General features: G+C 51.2%; 8 protein-coding genes across 8 annotated transcripts; 3 read left to right on the top strand and 5 right to left on the bottom strand.

Moving 5' to 3' along the window:
* Positions 1 to 2000: 2000 nt before the first annotated feature.
* Positions 2001 to 3180, bottom strand: M437DRAFT_46274 (Arabinanase/levansucrase/invertase; the record flags this gene model as incomplete). Its single annotated transcript, XM_041021238.1, has 3 exons — positions 2001 to 2223; positions 2280 to 3031; positions 3085 to 3180. The coding sequence occupies 3 exons, from the start codon at positions 3178 to 3180 to the stop codon at positions 2001 to 2003; spliced, it is 1071 nt and encodes a 356-aa protein (XP_040881056.1).
* A 1104-nt stretch (positions 3181 to 4284) lies between these two features.
* M437DRAFT_74592 (RNA-binding domain-containing protein) lies at positions 4285 to 5553 on the bottom strand (the record flags this gene model as incomplete). The annotated part of the gene is made up of 4 exons (XM_041026264.1): positions 4285 to 4913; positions 4966 to 5059; positions 5110 to 5237; positions 5295 to 5553. 4 exons carry the CDS (start codon positions 5551 to 5553, stop codon positions 4285 to 4287), a joined length of 1110 nt encoding a protein of 369 aa, XP_040881057.1.
* Positions 5554 to 5747: 194 nt separating this feature from the next.
* Positions 5748 to 6272, top strand: M437DRAFT_83729 (uncharacterized protein; the record flags this gene model as incomplete). Its single annotated transcript, XM_041027985.1, has 3 exons — positions 5748 to 5786; positions 5845 to 5927; positions 5981 to 6272. 3 exons carry the CDS (start codon positions 5748 to 5750, stop codon positions 6270 to 6272), a joined length of 414 nt encoding a protein of 137 aa, XP_040881058.1.
* Positions 6273 to 6894: 622 nt separating this feature from the next.
* M437DRAFT_45550 (Triosephosphate isomerase) lies at positions 6895 to 7698 on the bottom strand (the record flags this gene model as incomplete). Its single annotated transcript, XM_041021104.1, has 2 exons — positions 6895 to 7532; positions 7590 to 7698. 2 exons carry the CDS (start codon positions 7696 to 7698, stop codon positions 6895 to 6897), a joined length of 747 nt encoding a protein of 248 aa, XP_040881059.1.
* Positions 7699 to 8483: 785 nt separating this feature from the next.
* M437DRAFT_74595 (uncharacterized protein) lies at positions 8484 to 9072 on the bottom strand (the record flags this gene model as incomplete). Its single annotated transcript, XM_041026265.1, has 2 exons — positions 8484 to 8534; positions 8587 to 9072. 2 exons carry the CDS (start codon positions 9070 to 9072, stop codon positions 8484 to 8486), a joined length of 537 nt encoding a protein of 178 aa, XP_040881060.1.
* A 1335-nt stretch (positions 9073 to 10407) lies between these two features.
* M437DRAFT_45757 (uncharacterized protein) lies at positions 10408 to 14055 on the top strand (the record flags this gene model as incomplete). The annotated part of the gene is made up of 3 exons (XM_041021139.1): positions 10408 to 10669; positions 10726 to 13956; positions 14018 to 14055. The coding sequence occupies 3 exons, from the start codon at positions 10408 to 10410 to the stop codon at positions 14053 to 14055; spliced, it is 3531 nt and encodes a 1176-aa protein (XP_040881061.1).
* A 907-nt stretch (positions 14056 to 14962) lies between these two features.
* On the top strand, positions 14963 to 16514 carry M437DRAFT_45790 (MFS general substrate transporter; the record flags this gene model as incomplete). The annotated part of the gene is made up of 4 exons (XM_041021144.1): positions 14963 to 15371; positions 15425 to 15744; positions 15798 to 16194; positions 16255 to 16514. 4 exons carry the CDS (start codon positions 14963 to 14965, stop codon positions 16512 to 16514), a joined length of 1386 nt encoding a protein of 461 aa, XP_040881062.1.
* Positions 16515 to 16961: 447 nt separating this feature from the next.
* On the bottom strand, positions 16962 to 22028 carry M437DRAFT_46013 (acetyl-CoA synthetase-like protein; the record flags this gene model as incomplete). Its single annotated transcript, XM_041021191.1, has 2 exons — positions 16962 to 17108; positions 17157 to 22028. 2 exons carry the CDS (start codon positions 22026 to 22028, stop codon positions 16962 to 16964), a joined length of 5019 nt encoding a protein of 1672 aa, XP_040881063.1.
* Positions 22029 to 26339: the final 4311 nt, after the last annotated feature.

The following is a 26339-nucleotide window of genomic DNA, read 5'->3' on the forward strand; positions in this document are numbered from 1 at the left end:
GATGCCCTTGTGGGCGTTTGCATAGGGGTATCCACCATTGCAGCCCTAGGCAGAGTTGAGGTAGGTTCGCTGACAAGTCCATTCTCGGGAACTGTAATGTTGGGTAGTTTCTTCGAAAAATTCCTTGACGATCGATTCCCGAAGCTCGCTCTTGCGGTCCTGGCTGGCACCTGTTCTGTACCAGAAGTTGTTCTTGGAACATCAGTCTTCTTCGCGAAAGGATTTGTGGACGCGAAGAAAGGGTTCGCAATTTCGATTGCGCCGCCAGCAGCGCAATCGTCTGTCGTTGACTTTCGAGCTTCGTCACTCATTATTGGGACAGTCGCACCAGGACTGACACTAGATGAGTCCCAATCACTAGGACCTAATGACCTCCGGGTCACAGTAGTTTGACTCGATATGGGCTCGTTAAATCCAACGTTGGCGAGATATCCCTCGTCAGACACCTTCCTGCCTAGGATGTCATTTCGCGTCGTTATAGTTTCATCGGATGCAATTTTCCTAGATCTCCTATCGAACATAGTGGAGCCATATGATAATTTTGGAGACGGCGAGGCGCTCGTTCCAAAATCATATGGCCCAATGTTTGTCGATATCCTTTTCGTTAGACTCGGGCGATCGTACGATGGTATGAGGAAGGGCGAAGAAGTAGTCGAGTCTTGCAAGCTGCCATTCGTAGACTTTCTATCCGCTGCAGTGTATGCCTTATATGCCGGACTAGGCTTAACAATCTCGTTTGTGGAGGAAGTCGTCTCTTCTGGTCCAGATTGTGTCGACTGGTCTTCTTGTGACGTCCGTGATGGTTCTGTAGATTCTGTGTGCTGTGAAAATGAGAAGCTGCCACGGTTTGACAAGCCATGTGTGGCATTTGAATGACTGACTTCTCCAGGTCCGATGTCTCCAGACTCTCTGCGCTCATTACTTGAAGACAATGCATGAAGACCGGAAGCAAGAGGACTTGACATGATGGAGTGTCCTACTTGCGTTGAACAATGAAGCAACGAGCAAAGCTAGAGAGGTCATAGGGTTCGGGACATGGAAAAGAGAAATACTTGCCATTTTGCGCCAACGTTGGCAGGCCGGTTGTTAATAGCAAACATATGGTTCATTGATTTTGGGACCATGAAGAGCTAGGCGAAACAGATTCCGTCAAGGCTCCTTATTCAGAAGATGCGGAGACCGTTGTGGTCTCTAGGTTGCTCTCCCGCATTAAGCCACTTTGTCGAAATATTGTAAACAACGGCCACGGAAGCTGTAGTCGGGAAAGCCAGACACATAAGAACACAGAAAATGGGACCTGCTTGGACCAAATTTGGGGGAATAGGGGGTGATCATGTTGGCGACCAGAGATGTAAATTCGTCTCTTAAGGGTAAATACTAGGTAAGCAGGGCATTATGAGCAAGGTATAGAAAGCTGCATGTTGTGTTAGGAGAGCCGAGCTTGTGACGTCGACAGAAACCGATTTTTGTGATGCTCTTCTCGGTTAGAGTGTTGTGGAAGCTGGCTGGAAGAATCTGGCCCCTTGGGCGGGTAGACTAGAAGAGTGCTGTGTTTTAACAAGGCCCGTTGAAGATAGTTTGGGTATTGATATGAAGCGAAAACGTTCGGTACTCTTGAGTGTTCTAGCAGTAGAAGCATGTCGCCCAGGGACCTTGCCGTCTTGATAATCGAGAGCTGCAACGTCTAAAGACGCCTTCTCAAAAAGTTGTCTGGACCGCACATAGTTTTTACGAAACCCAGGATAGCCTTGTAGGTAGCGCGGAGAGCGAGAGCGGGTAGCATGAGGTTAGGGAAGCGAGACAATAAATTCGACGTTGAAAGCTTAACCTTGCCCCAAGCTTGCCCTCATCGCGTGGCAGCGCACGGACATTGGGATTGCTGATCTCTTGCTTTTTGGAATATGTAGGTACTGCAGCCATAATGTCAACGAGCACGAAACGAAGCTTTCATTATAGCTATCAGGCATCGTCCCTATAGTGCGAGCGCCTGCTACCATACTTTACAGCTCGTCCTTGATCTTGCGCAGGAAGCCTCTGATACCATGACCGTGCTTCTTACCACCTTCAGCTTCATGATGCTCGTTGCCGACGAAAGCAGCCATGTTCGTAGTCAACGGACCTACTCCACCTCCCATCCAAGGACCTTCGGGGGTGAAGACGACTCGTTGCATCCTAGCCTTTCGGTTGTTCCAACCGTCATCGGGACGATCGGTAGCGTGGTAGCTAAAAGGCAAGTATTAGTTGCATGTGTCTATTACTCTTGTCAGGTAAGTACTTACATTCCGACAATGTCGTCGCCAATGTGCATAAAGGAACCATGGCCAGGACCCCAGGGTCCATTGCCGTGTGGACCGTTCTGAATCAAGGGCTTCATGCTCTTCTGCCAGGAGTCAGGTCTCAGAGGGTCTCCACCGGTCCAGCGGAGGCAGTTCATCTTGTACTCGTTGGTCCAGCTGCCCGAGCAGCTGTAGACGATGCCAACCCATGAGCCATCCTGTGAGGCAAGGTATTGTGGCCCTTCGTTGATGCCGTGATCTCCTACACGTTCGAATGGTTGGTCGGGTCTACAGATCTCAACAGGATCCGATGCCGCAGTGACCGGGTCAGCCAGTCTGAGGATGAAGAGATGTTGCTGAAGGTCTGATTCATTGGGGTTGTCGAAGGGCCATCCAGAGTAGACAAAGTACAGTTGTCCGTGCAGTTCGACCACAGTGCCGTCAATGGCCCATTGCTGCTGTGCCATGCCTCTGATAGGACCTACAAACTCCCACGAACCAGTAGCGGGGTCTTGGTCTGCTGGTGGTCCAGCGAGCACGAACATTCTGTGCGATTTGTTTCCGTGTTTGGGGTGGCAGGCAGCGTAGTATACATACCACCTGCCCCTGAGGCAATGGAGTTCGGGTGCCCAAAGGTCGTTCGAGTGCTCAGTGTCTGGAGGTGGTCTCCAGATAACATGCTTGTCTGGATGATCGTAGAAATTCGGCAAGCTGTTTGCTCTCCAGATCTCTACTCGATCACCCGCAGTGAATGTCTAGTGTTGTTAGACTCATGTGACGAAGGCTTCGTGTCTTATGGTAAACTCACGAGATAGAATTGGCGGGTTGCTGGTGAGTAGGTAACATACGGGTCTGGCGTGGTGACGGTAGTCAATGACAAGACAGCATTATTGTATTGAGCCATGGTTGTGTGTATGGAATCAATCTCTCCAGGACGAAGACAAGAAAGCGATGTTGATGTTGAAAATGGTATTCGTGACTGCCTGGCTTTGTACCATATGGCTGCCAGTTTCGGACTTGTGAAGATCAACACGCAAGCTTATGAAGTCATTGTTCATGAACCTTGTCCCACCCCCTCTCTTGACCTGGCCTTGTTTTGCTCCAAGATTGTCTCACGGCGGCGTCCAGTATATTTTAGAACATAAAAATGCACAATACTTTGCAGAAGTGGGTGCTAACCACAGAAAGACCTCTCTCGTAAGGAGCCTCTGAGGCCATGCTTTCAATCAGAGGACCATTGTGCATTTCTACAACACGGAGGTGTCTAGCACACGAAGACTCGAAGACTCGAAGAGACAAGGAACTCAAGTCTATGATTGTACAACATCTCCGTGCGCGAGAGATTGCTGTAATGTAGCTATAGAAGTACACATTGACTTTGCAAAGAATGTGGGTTTTCACAAAGAAGCCCCTGTTGAAGGCTATCTCTATGGCCATACTCAAAATGAGCATACAACTGTGCATTTAAATAGTTCATGTTTTTCTTGTATCTCGAGATGGAGCTCTCTCATGCTATTGTTGTTGCTACAAGTGGTCGTAGTGCCATCATCTTCATTCGTTTCAATGGTCCAGTAGAAGCAAAAGACTAAGATACATACTTACCCCTAAAGGAAAGTGCAAAGGTGAACGAGAAAAAGGATATAAGAACACAGCCCCGTCGCGCAGCATTACCATTTCATGCAATTCGATACCTCCCAAAATTGGTTACCTTCGCCTATAAACGCCGTTTGCCTTGCTATGCCGAGCTTTTGGTGTGATGTGTCGCGTGGAGAGGAAGCGCTTTTCTTCTCTTATCCAGAGAGGCATCGAATTGCGAAGGGTCCACACTTAGAGTGCTTCTGTCCTGTTTCTGGTGCCTTACCGGGCGCTTGACTAGGGCGTGAGACATGGTTGCTTACCGACGTTGTGCGCATACGGTGATGGGCTTACCGTCGATGTCCTTGAGCATCTGGAAGCAAAGCCTCTCAGAGCGAGCGTGTAGAGAATGTTCAACAAACCCGAAAGGCGCTCAGTACCTTCTTTGCTTGCGCGATTCGTCGTAGCCACCGTTTCCATCGTAGGGACGTTTGCGGTCGTTGTCGCGGTCCCGATCACGGTCGCGGTAGCCGCCACCACGGTCACCACCTCCGATCGGTTCACGGTTGCCTCCGCTGCCACCGTAGCTGTCGCGTGGCGGTCTGTCGCCGTATCTTGAGCCTCCGCCCGAGTAACTGTCGCGGCCACCATCGCGGCCTCCTGAGTAGCCATCACGACCGCCTCTGGGGCCACGAGGACCGGATGGGGCACCTTCTGGGAATCCATTGCCGTAGCCGACTCCAGATCTGCCGCCTCCATACCCACCTCTGTCGCCTCCACCGTAGCCGCCCCTAAAGTTTCCACCGCCTCCTCCTCCTCTTCCACCACGGAAACCTCCTCTAAAGCCCCCACCGAAACCGCCGCGACCGCCGCCGAAGCCTCCAGGACCAGAGGGAGCACCGTAGCCGGAAGGACGAGGAGGAGCAGCTTTTGTGTAGTGGCGGCCACCGAGACCACCTCCAAATCTGCGAGGACGCCATTCCTTGACTGTGCGACCGCGCTCGACATCGACCAGGATGCGTCTGTCTTTGATGCGAATTCCATCGGCATCCTTGTAGGCAGCTAGTGGGGGGTTAGATTGTGATATGTCAAAAGGTCAAGAATGACAAATTACCCTTCATGTCAGAATCTCTTTCAAAAACGATGAAAGCGTAGCCTCGATGCTTCTTTTTGGGAGTGGGAGTGGTTGTGTCTTCAACCAAACGGATCTGAATGGGTCAGTTGTTGTTTGAGCAGAGGGATGAGAGTGGTAGCGCACGCGCTCGATGGGACCGTAGCGACCAAATTCGCGCTCGAGGTCTTTGACCTCAGTATTGTAGCTGAGACGAGAAACGAAGAGAGTCTTCAATGGATCGCCAATAACGTTGGGGTCGTCGTGAGGTTTGACTGGTAGCAGAGATCAGCAAGGTGGCAGGCAATGGACAATTGGCGTGGGAAGCGCACATTCGTTCTTGTAGCCTTCTGTGACGCGGTATTGAGCAGCGTTGTCTCTTTCCATCTTTTCACGGTCCTTTTTCTGCAGCCAGCTCTCGGTCGGGACGTAACCATCGTCGTATTCCTTTGCGGCCTGGACATATTGAGCGACACCAGAGATGGCAGGAGTGCGACGGTCCTCGGGGGCGTGGTCGCATGGCGGCAGATATCGCAGGGCAGGCCTAGGGGCGAACAGCTGCAGCAGCTGTGGGGGTAACTTGTCGGTCATCTGTGTGCGATGATGTGGTGATGAATGAGAAGTAGACAGGGAGGCAGCTGGCTTGCACTGGAGCTGAGAGTCGAGACACGACGACGACGGCCCGCGGCTTCTTCCAGCAGCGCGCCAAGACGCCCATCCAGACATTCTCGACGAAGACGATCATGGTCAATTAGTCCACGCCGTCTCGATTGCCTACCGTCAACATGCCCCTACAGGCTCTGCGCACTGCTTCCAAGGCCCAGGTTAGTTGCTGTCCCTTTCTGGTCTCCTTTCAACCCTATAACTGACTTGTGACTCTAGAATGGCGTTGGCGCCTTCATCCTGCAATGCAAACGCCTCGACTTTCACTACTGCGACTGGGCTGGTAGTTCCAAGGGCATGAAGTACGTCGAAATCAAATCTACTCGTATGCTCGGACTCTGACAAAATGCGCCAGCGCTTTCCTCAAGCACGATCTTCCAGCCTTTGCCCGCGCCAACCCTCAAGTCGAAATCACCGTCTCGCCCCGTCCGCGCAAACACCCCGTCATCAAGGGCACATATATCAACGGCCGCGAAAAGGCCATTTGCGTACGCAGCCTGGAGAAGGAACAAATCATGAAGAAGGCCGAGCTCTTGCGTGATGCCAGCGGCGAAAAGTTGAGAAAGGTCACAAAGCCCGTCAAGAGTATGAATGAGAGTGTAAGAGGTATCTGGGATCCTTTCCACGGCTCAAAGTGGTCTGTCTGATCTCACGTCACCTCTTCATTTTCTACGACCATCTTGTACAGCATTTTCAATGGCGTTTTGGGGGAATACCAAGGGTTTTCAAAAATGGCCTCTTCAATTGTACACTATCTTCTCCAGCATCATCTCATCGTCCTTCTCGGAACTTCAAATCTGTGTCCTCAGGCTACAATGCAACTGTAAAAATTTACAAAACTTACCAGAACAAATGTGTCATCCATGGGAAGGCTAGCTCGGGTTATCTCTATGAGCACACTTCTGGTATCAAATAACGTTGTGCATTTTGATAGCTATGGTACTCTTGAATATCACTGTAAGAGTGGAACAATCTATGCCAGACCACGTTGATCAGCTTTACATGATTGCATAGGTCACGCACACATTCTCGGTACATGATCCATTAAGAAGTGTGATCTGGACAATCTCTCTACTCATGCACTTGTTCCATTTGACTTTATCTTAAAAATGTCATGCTCAGCAACGGAAGTCATCTACCATTCACGTACGAAATATTGCGAGTAACGTGCTTTGGTTCGTCAAATGCTTTATTTAACAATCATCTCTCATGGACAGTCATGCGTCTACCGCAAAACGCCCTACCAGTCCTTTCTATATACAAGACTTTTTACGAGGACTGGGCGTTGATAATGTCGACAAAGGCGGGCTTCAAGCTGGCACCGCCAACAAGGAAACCGTCAATGTCCTTCTCCTTGGCGAGCTCGTTGCAGTTCTTCTCGCTGACACTGCCACCGTAGATGATTCTGGTGTTGTCCGAGGCAGTCTGGCTAACCTCCTTGGCGAGGTACTCGCGGATGGCAGCGTGCACCTCCTGAGCCTGCTCAGTGGTGGCGACCTTGCCAGTGCCAATAGCCCAGACGGGCTCGTAGGCAATGACGACCTTGCTCCAGTCCTGGACCTGCTTGGCGACAGCACGGAGCTGGTTGGTGACGACCTCAATGGTCTGGTTGGCCTCTCTCTGCTCGAGGGTCTCGCCGATGCAGAGAATAACACCGAGGCCGTTGTCAAGGGCGGCCTTGGTCTTGGAAGCGATGAAGTCGTCGGACTCCTTGAGGATGACACGGCGCTCAGAGTGACCAGTCAGGGTCCAGGTGATGTTGGACTCCTTGAGCTGGGTGGCAGAGATCTCACCAGTGAAGGCACCGTTGGGCTTGTCGAAGACGTTCTGGGCGGCGACCTCGAGACCGGGGCGGAGGTGCTCACGAGTGAGGAGCAAGTAAAGGGCAGGAGGAGCAATGACGACCTCTGCGAACTGTCAGCATTGGATACTTCTCGCAGAGTGTGCATGCAGTGTTTACTGACCGACATTGGGGTCGACCTTGGCCTGGTTCAGGTGGTTCACGATGCTCTTGATCGTGTCGACCGAACCGTTCATCTTGAAGTTGCCTCCGACAAAGAATTGACGACCCATGTTTGCGGATGTGTGAGGTAAAGTGTTTTGTTTTGATAAAAGTTGATTGATTTGGAGTGGTGGTTGCAAGAAAAGTGTCAAAGCAAAGGCTGCTGTTGAGGGGAGAAGACGAGTTTATTTTGTTGGCAACTGCAGTGCTCCGATGGAGGGGCAGCATCATAGCTTGACGTAGCTGCCACGCCGGGCAAATTCGGCGCTCGGGTACACCGCGGGGCCTTGGGCCAAGGGACTTTTCGAAACAACGAGAAGGACCGGCGAGTATCTTGATTCATGCTGGACTTCAGTGGATACATTGTAGGAACGTGACGAGCAGAGTCTACTGAGGATAGAGATCCGATGGACTGACACCAGGCGTCTTATCAGCTCTTGCACGCTATACTATCCCCACCCCAATATGCTTAATATACCGGAGCTATGAAACACATGATGCTTGCCAGGGGAAGAGTATTCAAGGAGGGCTTAATGTCTTGGAGGCTTGACCGTGCTACTCCTTTGAACTCGATATTGCATTCCTATAGCTTGTGATATCAGCCCAAGCTCCCACGAGAGTGAGATCGTCTATCAAACTCCTCAGCACACAGTGAAACCAAGACCTCTCACGACCCCAGCGATCGTGATCTCGCCCTCTTTCAGACCAACCCATTTTCGAAATAACTGTGCATCGGCAGCCATATTGCTCTGTATCACAGTCAAAGCCGATCGATGGTCGTAGATTACAGCACTCGGTGTGAGCATATGTGCTCCTCTCGGTGGTACATTCGGCCGGAGAACGATGTGGTGATCAATCACGCTTTCTGCAACTTGCCTGCGCGGTCAGCAGCAATCTCACACATGGCCTGTACTCCAGTCAGCATACGCTCACCACATAACGCGTGAGTGTACTCATGCCTTGATCGCGGCTGCTCGCTCCGCGGCAATATCTCCAGCAGCGATTCTACGCTTCATATCCTCCATGATGACGGGTCTGCTGCGGCCATTGACAAAGACAACATATCTCAGTCCAGGATATGTCTTTTCGTATTTCTCATTCAATTCGCGTAGTTTTTGGGCCTCTTCTTCACCGCCAGTGTTGAGTTGTGCCTGCTCTGCCTGGCTCTGTGCACTCTCGACTTTCTTTGCACCAAGTCTAGGATGTGAGCCTAAGATGCTCTCTAACCACTTGGTATCACTGGCAGAAGATGACTCAGATAGCTCCGTCAGCTGTACGCCAACAGCCGCAATGAGATCATTGTACGATGTGAATGTCTGGTTACCCAACAGCTCTACCGACAGTGTGTGTAGACGAACGCTGGGCTCGAAGAGCAGGTCAAGGACACTTGCCCTCTCTTCAGCAGCCAGCGATGGTAAGGAGGAAATGGGGGGAAGGTTCGACATAATGCAGTTTGGTATGTTCATGAACGGAGTATGTACGTTGTGTCAACACTGTTGGAGACGTAGAAAGCAGACCCACAGTTACCCCAGCAATTGCACCACCAGTTCTCTACCACCCACCATGCGAATTAGGTTGGCTGTATAAAATGCACTATTGCTCCAATACAATCAGTCTCCGCAACGTTATATTGCTCCGGAAAATTGTACGGCCAGGCAGTTTGTGTATTCTCGTAGCACTCGCAGGGTATGTCTGGTTCGATGAGTGGACTGACCTGTTCTGAGACCAGTATTTGGAAATCTACTTGACTTCCCCATCAACTAGAGCTCGGACGCGTTCCAGTCTGAAGCCACGCGCGATGCATGCTCCTAAGACAGGTAGAAGCATGCTCAGATCTCGGTTTGTGCGACGAGTCGATAAGTAATAAGCGGCTCGGCAGAAATTACAAGAACGCGATAAGATATCCGGCTGGCGGCAAGCCGAAGAGTTAGACATTCAGTCTTCGAGACTCGAGTGTTAAAGTGTAACTTGAACCGCACTCCGACTGGAGCAAAGAGTTATGAGTGCCTTGTAAAAATGCATAATTAGTTCCGAAAGTAGAGGCATGTCCACAGAGAGCCGCGAACGTATTACCTCTCCATAAACACTGCCAATCTCCTTGGTAGTATTATGCATTTATTATAGATATGCGTTACATACTTTGGCACCGGGGAGGAGTGGCTTGAACAGATACCCACTTGGAGAGGGTGGGGACACGAAAGCGGCAACCGTTCTGATGATCAAAGCTCCATCGGAGACTTTTCAACGTAGAATTTTGAGGATTACCAGCGATACAAAGCAAAATGCACAGCATGTTGCATGCATACAGTAAAGAACATGATGGAGTAGGTTTGTCCCTGAGGACTTTTCCGTGGTTCAGCTGCATTGGTGCATGTGCGGTGATTGTCTGTGAGAGGCAAGATTGGCCTGGGCGCGGCCATGCAAAGTCAGGGTCAGCCAATCAATGGTGCAATCTACCGAGAGGCTACGGAAATGCCTAGATGGGATGGAGCGAGCATACGACGATCAGTCCGATTCGTGCTGATGGTCAAGTTTGGTTGAGGCGAATGGGCTGAGGTTGATGTATGTATAATAGAGCAGTCCTATGTTTCGAGTTTGCGAATGACGAACAGCACCAGAGCTCGATAATGCTGGTCACCAGAAAGGGGCTCACTCAACTCGAAATTTGCGCGAGACACGGTCACACGCGCTTCTGGAATTAACACCCCTGAATCTTCCCTGCAGCAGGGGTACAAGGACCCGTAAAACCAGAAGACGGTCCGGCGACGACTGGCAACACCATGTCTTTAAACGGACTGGATGCGCCAGAAGTGCAGCAGGCCTATGAGGCCACCTTGAGCGAGGCTAACGGGTGGATTCTGGTGAAATACATCTCCCGCGACGAGGTTGCTCTACTTGACCATGGACAAGCGGGCTTGAGCGAGGCAAGAAACGCCATTCTGCAGTATGAGGAATTGTCGCCTCTGTATGGACTGGTTGTGTACCGGCGCCGAAAAGTGCTCGTTAAATATGTGCCCGAGGGAACATCGCGGTTATTGCAAGGTACGAGTTGGTCGCGGAAGACGGCGCATATCAAATACTGACCGGGACCGATGCAGCGCGGACAGCGGTTCACCTCCGGGAGGTCCAGGACATATGGGCGCCGTACGAGACGATGCTCGAGATTGAGACGGCTGACGAGCTGAACGACACGGCTCTGGCAGCGGCCTTTCCTCTACACACCGCCTCGCCCGCACTGTCCAGCAATCAATTCTCCTTGAATGAGATCACCGAAGACAACGAGGATGTCGACGGCACTCCCAAGCCGCTGACCCACACTCCGTCCATATCGTCGGTGTCGAGCAGGAAGCCCACGCTTGAAAAGCGACCCCCGTCCCAGCGTTCTTACCGCGCCCCTTCTTTCACGAGTGCCCAAGCCGCCGGCGACCGTTCGCCTGTCGTGAAGCACAAGTCATCCTTGTCACAATTTCTGGTCCGGGAAGAGCTAGGACACAAGTCAGTCACACAATTGGATGGACATCCGGCGACCGAAGACAGCGTCTCGATCAAAGACGACGCAGCCTCAATACGCAGCAGCCGTACCGAGTCGGCTGTTCCCTTGACTTCTCCCACACGGACACATGCCAATGAGTCGGCCGACTACGACTTGGAAAGATATCTTGATTCGTTCTTCAAGCCAAAGATCAAGCTTGGTCCGCGTCCGGTCAACGTCGTCGAGAAAGGCAAGCACACGTCGGCCTCGGCTTCCGTGTCGAGTCTTCCTGCTGGTGTCCAATTCAGACCAAAACAGCCCCTGTCGCAACCGCAACCGCAATATCCCACCATCCGGAATCCCCCTACGGGAAGTGCAGCGCCGCCGAGGCTGCCCTCCCTCCATTTCTCTCCTCAGATTCCTGACATTCCCGAGTTCCTGCCCCCACGGCCCAATTCAAGAGGCAGCTCTCGCTCTTTGCCAGCTCCGCGTGCATCCAAGACATATCTGACTCCCGAGAAGCAGCGGCTCATGAAGGCACTCGAGATGAAAAAGAAACAGATGAGAAATACACCATCTGTGGAATCAATGCCACGGCTACCCCCTGCCCAAGTTGTCAGCCCAACGACTACTGACCCGAGCCAACTCCAGGCACGGGAGCTGCAGCGCGAGCCGGGCTCGAACAAGGCTGATTCTGGTATCGACATTACGCATACGCCCACTGCCAAAGAGGCTCCTACTTCACTTGTACAAGAGGATTTGGGTCCAGTAGCTGAGGCACCCGTCGGACAATCTAACATCCTTCTAGAAGCACAAGAAATTTCGGCAAATGATCACCCATCAAATTCTGTTGAACACTCTACTACGCAGGAGATCATCAGCACCACCTCGGACAATATAGCTCTAGTCCCACAATCCATTGAGCCAGAACAGCCATCAAAGGCCGGTGAGGCCGAGCTTGCCATTCACAACCAGGAACACATAGCTGCGCACGGGCCAGACACAAGGGTAGAAGAATCCACAGGCTCACTTGTAGACGGTACTGTCACTGAGGCTCGAACTCACATTCCTTCCGACAACTTGGTAACAGTGCAAGAGTCTGAAAAGCTGGTTGTTCCCACGATCTCTGGTGAACAGACCCAGTCAGAGTCACAGGAACCAACTCCTCAATCTGCGTCCGAGGATCCCCGGGAGCACGACAGTTGTGAGCCAGAAATTGAGACCGGTTCAGAAGATCAACAGAAGAAGCGCCGCAGGGGTCTGTTGGAGCCTCTGCACATTCAAGTACGCCTTGAACGTCATACCTCCGAGCACAAATTCCTTGCAGACGACGATTTCATGGACGAACTACAGACTGCTACCTTCGAACAGGCTACCCCAGTCGCCATGTCGAAGTCCCCTGCAAGTCCTTTCTTCCCTCCAAGGCGCCCCAGCTCGAGATCTGCCAAATCATCCAACTCGGTCACTACGGCGGTCTCTGCAGAATCTGTACCCCTTGTGCCTTCTGTCAGTGACACTCTAGAGAAGCGTCAAATCGCTCCTGAATTGCTGGTGCCTTCGTCTGAACCACAAGTCGCTATTCCAACTAGAACGCCATCGATCTCTTCGGTAAGAACGACAGATTCAGCTCCTTTGATGCGCAAATCGAATGTGTCTTCTGGTATATCTGCAAGAATCGCTGCCCTTGCCGAGAAGTCAACCAGAGATGGAAGTCCTCCAGTGGTTCCTGAATCTCGCAAATTGTCTGCTAGTTCAACCATCGCACAACGCAAGAGCTCGTACATTGAGCAATCGGCCGAGGCTCAAGCTATTGGTGGTGCTGAGAAAAGGCACGTTGGAAAGCTGTCTGTCTGGCCTGCTGCTACGCCATCCAACCCGACAAGCTCAAAGACCAGAAACGCACAATCCAACAATCGTGATTCAGTTTCGGTCACTGCACGCATCGTCCGTGTGCCACGGGCAGGAGAGCCGGCCAAAGCATCCGAACTCCAGGCTTCACCTCTTCTGTTTAATCACGAGCGTTCTGCACAGGGTAACATTGACAATACTCTCGCCTCGATTGACACCACCTCCAAACCTGTCCAGGGAGAAAATGATAGTGTCATGTCGCCACACAGCAGAGATGGCATAACTTCTCGCGGCTCAATCGACACCAGCGCTACAGGCAGGCGCAAATCGTTCGATCGCAAGTCATTCAAGAGTGTGAATGGTCCCTCCAGTCCGAAGAAGAATGCATTAAAGCAGAGTGCGACCATGCCACCACTAGACAACAGTCTCGACAAGACTAGCCGCACTAGCAGGTTCTTCAAGCGTATCTCTCATCTTGGTAAGGACAAGAAGAAGAGCGCTCCACAAGTGCCCACAATAACGACTACTCCCTCCGAGCCCATGTCTCCCACCTCTATCACTCGATCAGGACCAACCAGCCCTGCCGTTGTCGCTTCTGTCCCCGAGCCAGTTCAGGAGCCGAAGACTGAACTTGCACCTCCACCTGTTGCTCGCAACCCAGCAGTCGCTGCTGTTTCGGCACCCAAGCCTCGCCCAGATTCCATTGATGTTCCTCCTCCAGTGTCGATCGGAGATTTTAACGTACAGTTCCCAGATGCAATGCTCTGGAAGCGACGCTGGATTCAGATCGACAACACTGGTCATCTTATCTTTACCGCGGCTGCTCGCCACAGCAGTATTTCAAAATCGTTCAACTCAAAGTTTCATCTCAAGGAACTGGGCCCTCCCTTCATCCCCGATTTGGATAGACAAGAGATGCCACACAGTGTGATCTGTGATCTTGTGCAGGGAGAGGGTTCTATCCAATGTGCCAGTGAGGATGCCATGTCGCAACGCCAACTTTTGTCTCGTAAGTCATAGTCGTTGCTTCTAAGTCCTTAGACTTGCCATTGCTAACACCTTCTTCACAGTTCTTACTACTTACCACCAAGCCTGGCAAGCTGCTTAATTTCTGTCCTGAGGACCAGAAATCAGACATGCTCATCGAGAGACTAAAGGCAACACAGGATATTGTTGCCTCTTACCTTCAAACCCACACCCCAGCAGTTTTCCCAGTCAAAACGTAAACAGTCGCTCGCTCAGAAGCTTTGCTTGTCTTTAGATACCCCTTCTCATTTCTTCTTCCTTCTACTCCGCACGTTGCGATCTTCTATGTACGATAATTAAAATTCCGAGGCTTGCCTCATATTTTTCTTTTGTTACTTTATTCTCCATCATGCTCATCTGTGCATGGAAACTCCTGTCACGTTTTTCAATAGAGCGACAGCTGGGCCCGAGAGCCGAACCAGGAAGGTGGGTGGAACTTTTGTTGAAGATACTCTAATGCAGACACCCCTCGGTTATGCAACTGCATAACTCGACGTCGGCAAGTTTCCACCACCAACGCCGAGCGCTCTTGACCCGAACTTTCTTCTCCGGTCAACCCATCTCCATGCCGAGCGCCTTCTTCACCGAACGACAATGTGGACCACGACCACCATAGCTTTATCTTTGAGACGACGAATGAACATCAAGTTAAGTCAGTATGGTTACCCACCTTGTGTTTGAATAGATAGCAGCACGCCGAAGACGGCATTGCCGAGCCGGACCTCCCCTCGGCGAACAAGTGCGAAGTCGCTGATCTTGGTAAAAATCGTTCCCTTCGATGGTTCGGCATCGCAATCGTTTCGCCGCAGAGGACTCTCGAAGTCCTCTTGTATTGACGTAGATAATGCCTCTGACTCTTGCTTGAGTCTCTGTCTATGTTCTCTATCCTACATCCGTTGCTTCCTGCTGCACATTGTTTTGAAGTCCTCAAGCCACGATAAACCCATGAGACCGAGGCTTCAATCAGACATCTCAACAATTGATACATCATGGGATCTTCAACTGCAGCACCGCCGATAGCCAAGGAGACATTCAAAAAAGGAACGGACTTACCGACCTGGCACAAATTCGTTATCCTCTTCACTGTCAGTTTTATGTGTTTGGCCACGACGTTCTCGAGCACATGTCTATATCCAGCAACGCCAGAGATTGCGGCTGAGTTCGACACTACATCTGAACATATCAATGTCACCAATGCTGGAGTATTATTAGCCATGGGATCGTCCAGTTTGATATGGGCGCCCATTGCTAGAACCTTGGGAAGGCGGTCAGCATATAATGGTGCTATTGCCATCTTGTTCTTGTGCTCAATTGGCACGGCTTTATCGATAAATATGGCCATGTTCACGGCCATGAGGGTCCTTGCGGGCTTCCAGGGTACATTCAACATGGTCGCGGGTAGGTAAACGCCACACCTTGATCCAAACTCACCACAACTAAACTACCTTTAGGTCAAACTATCATAGCCGACATCTTCGACCAACGCAGAAGAGGCACTGCGGTAGGCTTCTTCATGGTTGGCTCTGTCCTAGGACCTGCGTTGGGTCCTCTGGTTGGCGGCATCATCGTCACCTTTGCCAGTTGGAGGATCATCTTCTGGGTGCAAACTGGCATGGTAGGATTGGGCTTGATGTTGTCCTTCTTCTTCGTTCCTTCCATCGCTCAACCACACCAAACCACCGATAAACCTAGCTTCAAACTCTGGGCCAAGTCGCAAGTCGAGATGCTCAAAATATTTACATTGCTCGTATACCCTAATGTCTTCTTCGCGGTAAGTCTTATGTTTGTGGGCCATGCAAAGCTTGTAACTGACAAACGGCTTAGGATCTTGCCTGCGGTTTACTCGCTTGGAACCAATACTCTTTGCTGGCTGCACCACGACATCTGATCAACCCTCGCTTCCACCTTACATCACCCCTCGTCTCCGGCCTCTTCTACATCTCGCCTGGAGCAGGTTTCCTATTAGGCGCTATCGCAGGAGGTCGGTTCTCCGATATGACGATGGCCAAAAAGATCAAGGAGCGTGGAGGAATACGAGTACCTCAAGACAGACTCAACAGCGGTCTCCTGGCCTTCTTCTTCATTATACCTGCTTCACAATTAATCTATGGATGGTGCTTGCAGTACGATGTCGGTGGCTTGGCTCTTGCCATAGTGGCTGCTTTCTTCACTGGCTTTGGTCTTATGGCTGCGTTTAGTTCTCTTAACACTTATTGCGCTGGTAAGTCTAGCACCCTCTGAAAGCATTATCGCTAGATTTCCCGATTAACGAGTTATGTAGAAGCGATACCCGAGCAGCGCACGGCAGTCATTGCATCCAAATATTTTATCCAGTACATCTTTGGCGCGTCAGGTAACGCTGCCATTGTACCCATGATTGACTCTATTGGTATCGGGCTTGCTGCCACGATAGGTGTTATCTTGTGTATCTGCGGTGGCGTTTTGGTTTGGATGCTGGCTAAGCATGGCGGTGCCATGCAGGCGTTTATCGATGCAAAGTTAGGTCATGTAGATACAGATGACGAGAAGCAAGGAGCATAGGTATATACCTTGAGACAGAAATCTCTCTGGATGCATCCATGGATTGCAATTTACTGTGCATTGAGACAGTCATATCTAGAACAGGTCGCTTCATGTGGGGAGACAGCATCATCAGTAGATCCGTCCAACTTAGAAGCCGTTATTCCGTATTAACATGCTTCACAAGATTAAGTGAAGGATGGCAGTATGATGAAGGAGAACAGTTCATAATAAGTATCTATCTGACAACCAGTCTATGTGGAACACCTGACGCGCAAAAGCAACCCATAATGACAGGCTAAGATATGAAAAATATGGCGTGTTTTGTACGGCCAGGTAAATGATAAACAACGATATGCAAAAAATGGTGAAAGAAGGTCTGTGCGAAGAGGGTATATGCCAGACGGATCTCGACAGAATGAAGACACCAAACAGAATAAGAAAAAGGAAAAACATGAAAGATCGTTTCTAAGCCTCAGCCACCATGGTGACTGGGCCGTTGCGAAGAGGTGCGCGATGGCCCTCGAAGCCCTCTGCAGGCCACCCTTGGTAGGTGACACCGTCGTCGACGACATCACCAGCCATGACAAGGGTGTGTTCGAGCAGCATAGTGTCCTGGCCCATGTTGGCACCAGACAGCAGTCTCGAACCGCTTCTGAGCACACTGCGGTCACCGACAACCAAGGGGTTGAGGTTGAAGACACCACGAGAGTTGATGTGCGAAACCAGCGATGCATCGTCGACGGCAACGCGGTCACCGAGAGTGAGAAGATCGGGCTCGGTGAACATCAGCGAAGGCAGACCACCCGAGAAGAGGGAGCAGTCCTTGCCGATGGTGGCACCAAGAGCGCGGAAGTACATGACAGCGAAGTGAGTACCAGTGAGAAGACCGACGACACCAGCGCCACCATAGCATTGACGGCGCAGCTTCTCGACCGTGAGGAACAACTGCCAACGTTGGCAGTAGCTGCTCTTGTCCCAGTCATAGTTACCAACCTGACGTCTACCAAGAAGGATCCACTTGGCAGCGACGACGATGGCAAGAGCGAGGACTGCCTGAACAGTATGGAGAACGGCGATGAAGGCGGCAAAGAGGGCGAAGATAAGAACTGGACGGTAGGGGGTCTCAGGGTTGTGGACAGGGTCGGATGTTTTGATGAGCTTGGCGACAAGTTGCAGGGCACCGATGGAAGAGATGTTCCAGTAGAAAGAGACGAAGATGGTAGTGAAGGTCGAGTAGAGGAAGATGGTCCAAGGGCCGAAGACGTGGTAGGGGGCTTGACCTTCGTAGAAGGCACGACCGAAAGGCGAAGAGGACGCAGCTGCCTGTTCTCTTTCGACCATGGTCATAGACGAGCTACTGCTCAGCACACCCTCTTGAATTGCTTTCTCGTTATCGGCCTTATCCTTCTCGCTCAATGTCACGCTGCTAGAATTGGTAGTGCTGTTCAAGCTGGGCATGCCGTGTTGGGTGTTGGCAGCATCCGAGGTGGTAGAGCGCTTGTTGCCGCTGAGGCACACAGCTTCGCCAGCCTTGCTTCCAACCCAGACCGTCTCCTGCTCATAGTACTTGTTCCTACGAGTCAAAGCACCGCTACCGAGAACACTCTTCTTGCCGACAGTGACACCAGGCAGAAGCACAACACGATCAGAAATCATGGCACCATCCTGGACACGGACGTAGTCACTGCCAGTACCGTCAGATGTGACGAGATGAGAGCGAGAGCCGAATACGATGTCGCTTCCGATGTCGAGGAGGTCAAAGTCCTGGAACGAGGGACCAGTTCCAGGCCAATATACCCGCTGTCCGACTTTGGCACCCATAGCACGATAAAGGACTGACGTTGCCTCATAATGGCCACCAAACAGTTCAGTAACCTTGTGGAATGCAGCGGGGGGTGCAACGGCCTTGAGCACGGCCATGCGGAAACGTTGGGCTTGCGATCTGGATTGGGCTGGTCCCGGAGTAAGTTTACCGATGGTCAAATCCAAAATCTTCTTGAGAACCCAAACGGCAAAGAACCACGTGAGCGGGCCTGCACCGGCACCAAAGATCTTTGCAGCGAAATGCCATCCGATACGATGAGGCACGGCAAACCACAGGATGATCGACATGACCTTGTCTGAAGTAGGCTTGGGCTGTGTCAACACGAGACCAACTAGACCACCGATCCAGGGTCCGCTCTTGCAAAGAGTGACAAGCAAAGAGATAGGAGTGATGAGCAGGAAAGACAGAATAGGGTGGGCTCCAGGAATCTTGCTAGCGGACAAGTCGCGGAACTCTTCGCTGGCATCATCAGCTTCCCAGCTCGATGAGTTAGGTCCAATGCATGCATTATCAGGCACCGAGGTTCCAGGAGCGACGATGGAGGAGAGACCGACACTTGCTGCCTTGCCAACACGAACATGACCGAGGTACATGCTGGTGTTCTGCTCGGCGCCAAAGCCTCTGCAGATGCACTGGTCCAAGTTTGCTCCGTCCTCGAGAGTAACGAGATCGTACTCGCGAATGATGGCGCGCTTGGCAATCTTGACACCCTTGCCAATCTTTGCTCCCATCAAACGGTAGTACAAAGTGGTGCCAAACTCAGATGAACCGAAGAAACCCTTTCCGAGGATAGTGATGATCTTGTCGGTGACCCACCAACGCGTGTGGTAAGGACCCCACATGGGATACATGCCTTCCTTGTAAGTACCGATGATAATCCATTTGAGGCAGATGGCAAGAAGTGGACAGACGACGAGAGTTACAGCCTTGGCGACACCAAGAGCGAGCATCAGGTTGAAAAGACGTCCGATGAGTCTAGTCGCAGTGATCCAGTCGCGGGTAGCACTGAGCATGTACATGAAGCATGTCCAAGTCAAGGCACGCTTCATAGGGTACAGCAAACCAATAGGGAAAAGCTGGATCAAGAGGACAATGGGGTTGGTGGAGCTGTAAGTCTTCTCGCAGCCGTAGTTGACAGGAATTTGCTCAGCTTCAGCAGCGGCATGCTTCTCATCAGTAGGACCACGCATTTCGTCAATATTCTTGGCCAATGCGCTGATCTTGCTGTGCACGAAGAGAAGATCGATAGGCAAGCGAACCTTGAACTCTTTACGGAGTTCAGACAACAAACGGCCAGCACGAAGACTGTCACCTCCCAAAGCAAAGAAGTCTGATTCGGGAGTAAGCTCGGAAGCAGCGCACGAGAGAATGCGAACGAAGACTTCGGCAATTTTGGCCTCAGTTGGAGTCATGTCTCCAGCGATCTCATCAGAGTCGGTCTCGATTAGCGTCTCCAGCTGAGCATCGTCGATAGAGCCCTCTCTATCTCTGGGCAGGGGAACATCGAGGCAATGGACCTTGCTGGGGATGAGGTAGCCATCGAGTTCGGCACGTAGAAGTGAGTCGAAGCTAGGGTAGCTTGACATGACTGGGGTGATAGTAGAGTTCTTGCGGGGAGCGAGGAAAGCTTCTGGGTATCCATCATGAGATGCTTTTCTTACAGCAATGTCGATCTCTGAACCGAAAACGGTCGAGAGCTTGCGAGACACAAACGCTGCATCGAAAGAACAGATTGAGCCTCCAATGCGTGTGCTAAGAGGAGTGTTTGGCGGAGGGCAAGCTGCTTCGAAATGGCGATCCGCCAGAGGAGTCTCGTCAGTGATTTCCTCCAAGCCCAGACGCTCTGCGAGCTTGATACGCAGCACCTTGTTGTTGTTCTTGGGAAGGTCATCCATGTACACAACGTAGGCAGGCCACTTGACCTGACTCAAAGAGTCCTTCAAGGCCTCTTGGACTGTCTTGATATCGGCACGACGGGCACCAAGAGGGGTGACTAGGACCACACCGGGAACCTCCTGCAACACATCATGGGGCATTGAGAATGCCAGAGCGGCGGAGACGCGACCGAAGAGAGGGTTACCTTCACGCTTGGCAGCGGTGACGACGGCTTCTTCAATCTCGAATGGAGAGATCAGTTCACCACCTCTGTTGATGACTTCCTTGCTTCTGCCAGTGACGTAAAGGTAGCCATCGGCATCCAAGTAGCCCATGTCACCAGTGTCGAACCAGCCATCGGCAGTGAAACATGAAGTGTCCAACACATCGTTGTCCTTCAGGTATCCACCGAAGACTGGTGCACCTCTAACGGCAATGCGGCCGACTGTGTGAATGGGGAGTTTGCGGTCATTGCCATCAAGAATGGCCATATCCGGACCGACACTGACACCGGATGTGCCAGATCGGTCGAGTTGATAATCGAGAGGTGGACTTGAAATAGGCATACACTCTGTCATACCGTAACTCGGAAGAACGATGCACTTGAAAGTGTCTCGTAGTGTGCATGCAAGCGAGGGCAGGAGACCACCAGCGGCGTTGCAAATCAACCTCATCTTGCTGTTCTCCAGGGCTGATGGACGGTTGCGACCTTCCTCAAGGATAACGGAGTGCATTGAAGGAGAGGCATAATACCAAGTCGGTTGCAAGTCTTCAACGACATCCCAGAACAAGTTGGCGTCAAAGGCTGGACAGCAGATTGTGGAGCCACCAGCCATGATGGGAGCGAACAGATTTCTGACGATGCCACCAACGTGGAAGAGAGGCATCATGTTGATGCAAATATCGTTCTTGGTCAATCCCCAGGACTCGATAACGAACCCTACACCGCAAATGATAGTGTGGACAGTGTAAGGAACGACCTTCTTCTTACCAGAAGTGCCTGATGTGAAAAGCACAAGAGCGATATCGTCGGATCCATTAGGCTTAGATTTCGAGCTGGTGACCAGGGGAGAGCCGTTGCTGTAAGTCATGTCGAATGTTGCGTCGTCCTTAGGATCAACAATGATCACTTCAACACCGGCCTCACGCACCCAAGAGCCGTCCAGTCCTAGTCGCTGAACATCCGGCCGTGTAACAAGGACTATGCTAGCTCCTGCTTGCATAACATCACTTTGAAACTGTTCCTGTCCTGAGGCTACTGTCACAGGGGCTGCTGTGTAGTATGTTGCGGTGGCCAGAAGAGCCAGTCCTAGCACGGGACCATTTGGTAGAGCCAATGCAACAACTGATCTAGTTCCAGTAGTCTGCTTGGTGGGTAAACTGAAATCTCTGACAAATTGATGTAGCCTTCGGTGGGTAATGGGGTTTGAAGAAGAAGCACCATAGATCGCAGGTGTATCCGGCTCGGGTAGTAAAGAGCGAACATCAGAATAGGTGTTCTTCATCTGTTGTGTTAAGGTGTCCAGAAGGGCATTGTGTTGTGTATCTCTGCCAGCTTTTACATCTTCAGGTAGAAGCTTCCACAACCTCGAAAAGCAACATGAGAGATCAAACGTTGGCCAGGATCCGGGTAATGTGTTGAGCAACGATGTGAGTAGCCGTAATGATGCAACAGCAGTGTCGGCAGATAGTGGTAACGAGGCAAGGAGGTTGGTTTTGTTGATGAAAGGGTCGTTTATGGCGGTATTCAAGCAGTTTGAGAGAGCCTCATGATGGCTTGTGGATAACAGTTCATCTTGAAAGACATAGTTGGCAATTGCAGTCCTGTCCATGGTAGATGATAATATGTGTGGACAATAGAGATGCAAAGCAAACGGACGGTCGTGTATAGTGACAAAATCAAGGAAATGAAGGGATACGATTGCCAGCCACGAGAGGCGTGCGAAGAGCCTATATGTATAAAGGGATGAGTAGAACAATCCCCCGATGATACCACCAGGCCCGTTGGTTCGGTACACCACCCTCTTCCAACGGTCCCTTGTCAGTGAACCCAAAATTTACGCCGTGACTCGCTTGACATGATCGGAGCTTGCAGCTGAGGCCGTAGAGACGCTTGAGACACGGCTATCTTTAGTGGAGAACATGTGGAAAACAAGCATAAGGGAGAACGATGTGCTAGAACGCGTAAAGAGCGTGGGTCCCAGTTCCAGGCAGGCTAAACAACTGCGCAGATCAAATGGTCAACGTGGATCTAGAAAAGGCAAGTGATCAGAGAAACTGGGCATCAACCAAATCACCTCCCCTTTAGTGCGTCGTGGTGCGTCCTGCAGAGCCTGCAGCTGGGTTGAGCATTTGGGATTGGCAATTGCAGACCTGCGGACGCCTACCGAGCTTTGGATAGTCGCTGGCCTCGGCGAAGCCGTTTTGAGCACCTGGAGGGCACGTCCGTGCCTCAATTAGTTGAGACTAACCTTATTGACATACCTGTGGCTCTGCACGTGAGGCTGGTAGAGCTGAATATCGAGGGCCTGGAGTCAGTAACACGGCATGCTCTAGGGCTACACTACGAGGTTTCATGTTGAGATGAACCCAGCAGGCTCCCATGTTCAGCATGATTTCGAGGAGCACGACGCTGCATCCCTGCAAAGTCCCGAGGGCAGAGTAACAGAGTAACGAGAGAGCCGCAAAAAACCTGGTCAACAAGCATGGGAAGCGCCGAATTTCACGTTCAACGCCAATTTAGTGAGGTCGAAGATCTTTTTCCGTTCAAGCTCTGCGGCTAGCCGTAGTCCGTGCGGCCTGGCCCGCGAGCTAGTCTGCAAGGTACCGCGCTTAAACAATCGCTCCCCGACAAGCAATGAGAGAAGCAGCTGAGAGAGGGCTTGGGGCGGCCAGATGGCGAAGGGGCATCTAGGTTTGCCAAAATTATCACGAGACATGGGGAACGGCAGATTGCCATAACTCAGCTTGCCGCTGTATGGGCTGAGCTGAGCTGAACAGCAGATGGCATCGGCAATTTTGAACTGTCAACAATATGAAGTCGATTCGAGTCGAGTCTAGTCGAGTTTAATCGATCTCGAGTCGGTAGACAAGAATCGCGTGGTTGACTCGGAAGGCCCGTAGAATTTTCGCCAGAATCTTGTGGTTGCCGAAAGTTTGCGCGCTAGCGATTACAAGTAGCACCTGCATATTGCTGCAGCGGAGGCTGAGAAACATAGGGGAGTCTAATTCAACATTCGATAGCTCAATCTAGCAGAAGTAGCTTGGACGACTCCCATCGCTGTGGTTCATACGAGGTATCGCGCCTGATCCGACGTCGACCATGCGATTGAGTAAAGATTTGGGATTGCCGTTACTGAAGTCGTGTTTCAATGCACAGACACAGCGATGTAACGTCATGGTCGAGAGAGCCGTTATGAGAGTTCTTTTGTCTCAGGCTGTAGCGCCGCCGGTGGAGAGCGGTAGCTGTAGTTGCACCTGTGTGGTTTACAGATAACTTTGAACTCTCGCGTGAGGCGCGAGGTCTCAAAGTCTCTTTCGGAGCTTTTTTCTCTATTTGATGGAAATGCTGTCATAGTACATACACAGACATCGGCAAAAGGGGCTTGTTGGCTAATGGTGTGAAGTCGATGCTCTTGCCATCAGTCAACCAAACAGAAAAACGTAGATCCGTAATCTCGTCGTACGTGCGAGAAAAGTCGACCTTGGTATCTTGCGATCGTCGCGACTGCATAATCAACGCGAGATGCCAAGCCAAGGCCGTCAATATGCGAATCCGCGAGACAAACTTTAGATACTCCTCATGCAGGAAAACAATAGGGCAGCATATACGATCTATTGAATCCTAGAGGACATCTTCTTCACCCCTTGCAGGATCCTATTGTCTTGGAAGGTCGACGCTAAATTTCACCTTGCAGATAAACGTGTTTGCACTGCGAACCTCTAGCTTTGTGACGGTTGACCAAGCAGCTGGGGTCACGACGTGACGTGTGGGACGACAGACAACGATATGGAGAAGTCGGACGAGAAATGACAAGGATTAGGAACTCCCGACCTCCGAAATCAGATCGGACGTCAAGAGTGGAGCAATAGGACAGAGAACTGACAACCACATGGCTTGTGTGTCAACCAGGATATGAGACTGCATGGTTTATGACTCCACCAACATCCCAGCATTCAGAACAATATCCGATTACACACGTACATACGTCAACAATTCCCAAGTGTCTGTCTTTTGGAGTGCAATGTGCACAGGGTAGCATTGCACAAGGTCTCTCGAAACAACTCGGGACCCACCAAGAGTCATGATTACCCCGGCTCTTGGTCGAATCGTCTCTAATTTACAGATGTATGTGCATTTCGATAGCTCGTCAGTCGTTCTGCGCCGTTGCAGCAAGGTAGGACCTTGACAGTAAGAGTTGTGATGGTAAGTGGATACTCCTTGCACAGACCACGAGCCTGATCATCTTAGAGCTGCACTGTGTAGATCCTGGGAAGATCCTAGATAACTGTAGATGGTTGAGGTGACCGTTGATAAGACGAAACATCGGTCGGTCGCATCGAGGTGCAAAAGTCTCTACACTTCCATGGATGCAGTCACCAATAAATCTCAAAGTCTACCATACACCCACCACAACACAAGGGGATCGTCTGAGGGCTACCAACGACCTCAACATCTTGGCATGTAACCGCTTGTTTCAAGCGTGATACGTTCGAACGATCTGCATCTTGAATGGTTTGAATGTTTCTATGCGCAGAGATTGCAATGGGGCTGAGCTCTTCTTATCGCGCAGAATCGGTATATCACCATCAAAATGATATCGTCTTTCTCGTACTAGAGATGATACGTTCGGGTCCTGGCTTTCCAATGTCTCTGGACGAGTCACTCATTCCCAAACGCATTGTACACTGTAATACCATGTTCTTTGAAGAGCCTGAGCCTGGTGCTTGCGGAATCTCCTCTGCCAGTGCATTTGAGCTAGTCTGCCAATTGCGGTCCGGGCCTGATCACCGAGTAGCGCTCTAAGGCTGTTTCTCTACTACGTCTATCAGCACGGCGACTTGGCATGACTAGGGGGGTGCGGAGACTCTCTAGTCCAAATCAAGTGGTGTAAAGCAGACCTCACAAGTCTACATGTCAGTGCTCTATACAGACCGACTGGGATCGTCCAGAGGTCCACTAACGTGCTCAACGGAAGAGCCGTGTGCATACAGATGCGAGTCCGACACCGCCTGATCCGCGAGGTAGCATTGAGGCCAACTCGTCAACAAAGTGTAGTCAGTATGGGATTTGATGGCAGAATGTAGCGATGATGCCCGTTGGGTCCCTCCACGTAACCATCAGCGGTGATCATACAGCGGAATTCTTGGCGTGTGGGTTGCTTCTGGGATAGCGAAGATCATCCTGCCAATGATAGCCTCACGTATTCGCTCGCCCAGATATACACGCGTACTTTTTCTCGAGTAAGGTACTAATAAGCTTTCAGTATGAGAGACCCTGATGCACGTCCTGGACCAAGATGTGACATCGAGAGAAGGATACTTTCTCAACTGATGCGATGGATACAGGCTGCTGATCCAGGTGGAGCGACTGACAAATGCCAGGGTGCTAGTTTGGACGCAATGGCTAATGTCAAGAGCACGAGGAACAGCAAGCATGCTCATTGATCCGTACGGCCGACAGACAGTAAGTCGATGCAAGAGCTCCAGAGTTGGTCAACGCGGACGAGCATGGTTTGGGAGGCAGTGCAATGACGAACGCAGCAGAGTTGGGAGGACTGGAGTTGAGCAATATCCATGAGAAGTCACTGACCAGCCCTTTGCGCTTGCTTCAGTGCTCAAGTCCCCCAGCACTTCCCCTCCTGCTTCCACCCTTTCGACTCATTCATGCAGATGCACAGTGATTTTCTTTTTTTCTTTATTCATGGAAGAGTTGTCGTTACGGCGTCCTCAACAGTGATCTGTGTAGGACATGCCTCGCCTGCCCGTGTGCTCGATCACGATCACGACGATAGGCTATATCAAGGCACGAACGTGTCCAAATGCAAGGAAGCCGACATGGTGTCTTCTCGGTGGATCCTGTCGTGATTCCGCAATCATTGTGTATTTTCGTAGCTACGCGCATCATACACTTCAGCACATTG

This window comes from Aureobasidium melanogenum (genome assembly GCF_000721775.1).
Source record: "Aureobasidium melanogenum CBS 110374 unplaced genomic scaffold scaffold_7, whole genome shotgun sequence".
Lineage (NCBI taxonomy): Eukaryota > Fungi > Ascomycota > Dothideomycetes > Dothideales > Saccotheciaceae > Aureobasidium > Aureobasidium melanogenum.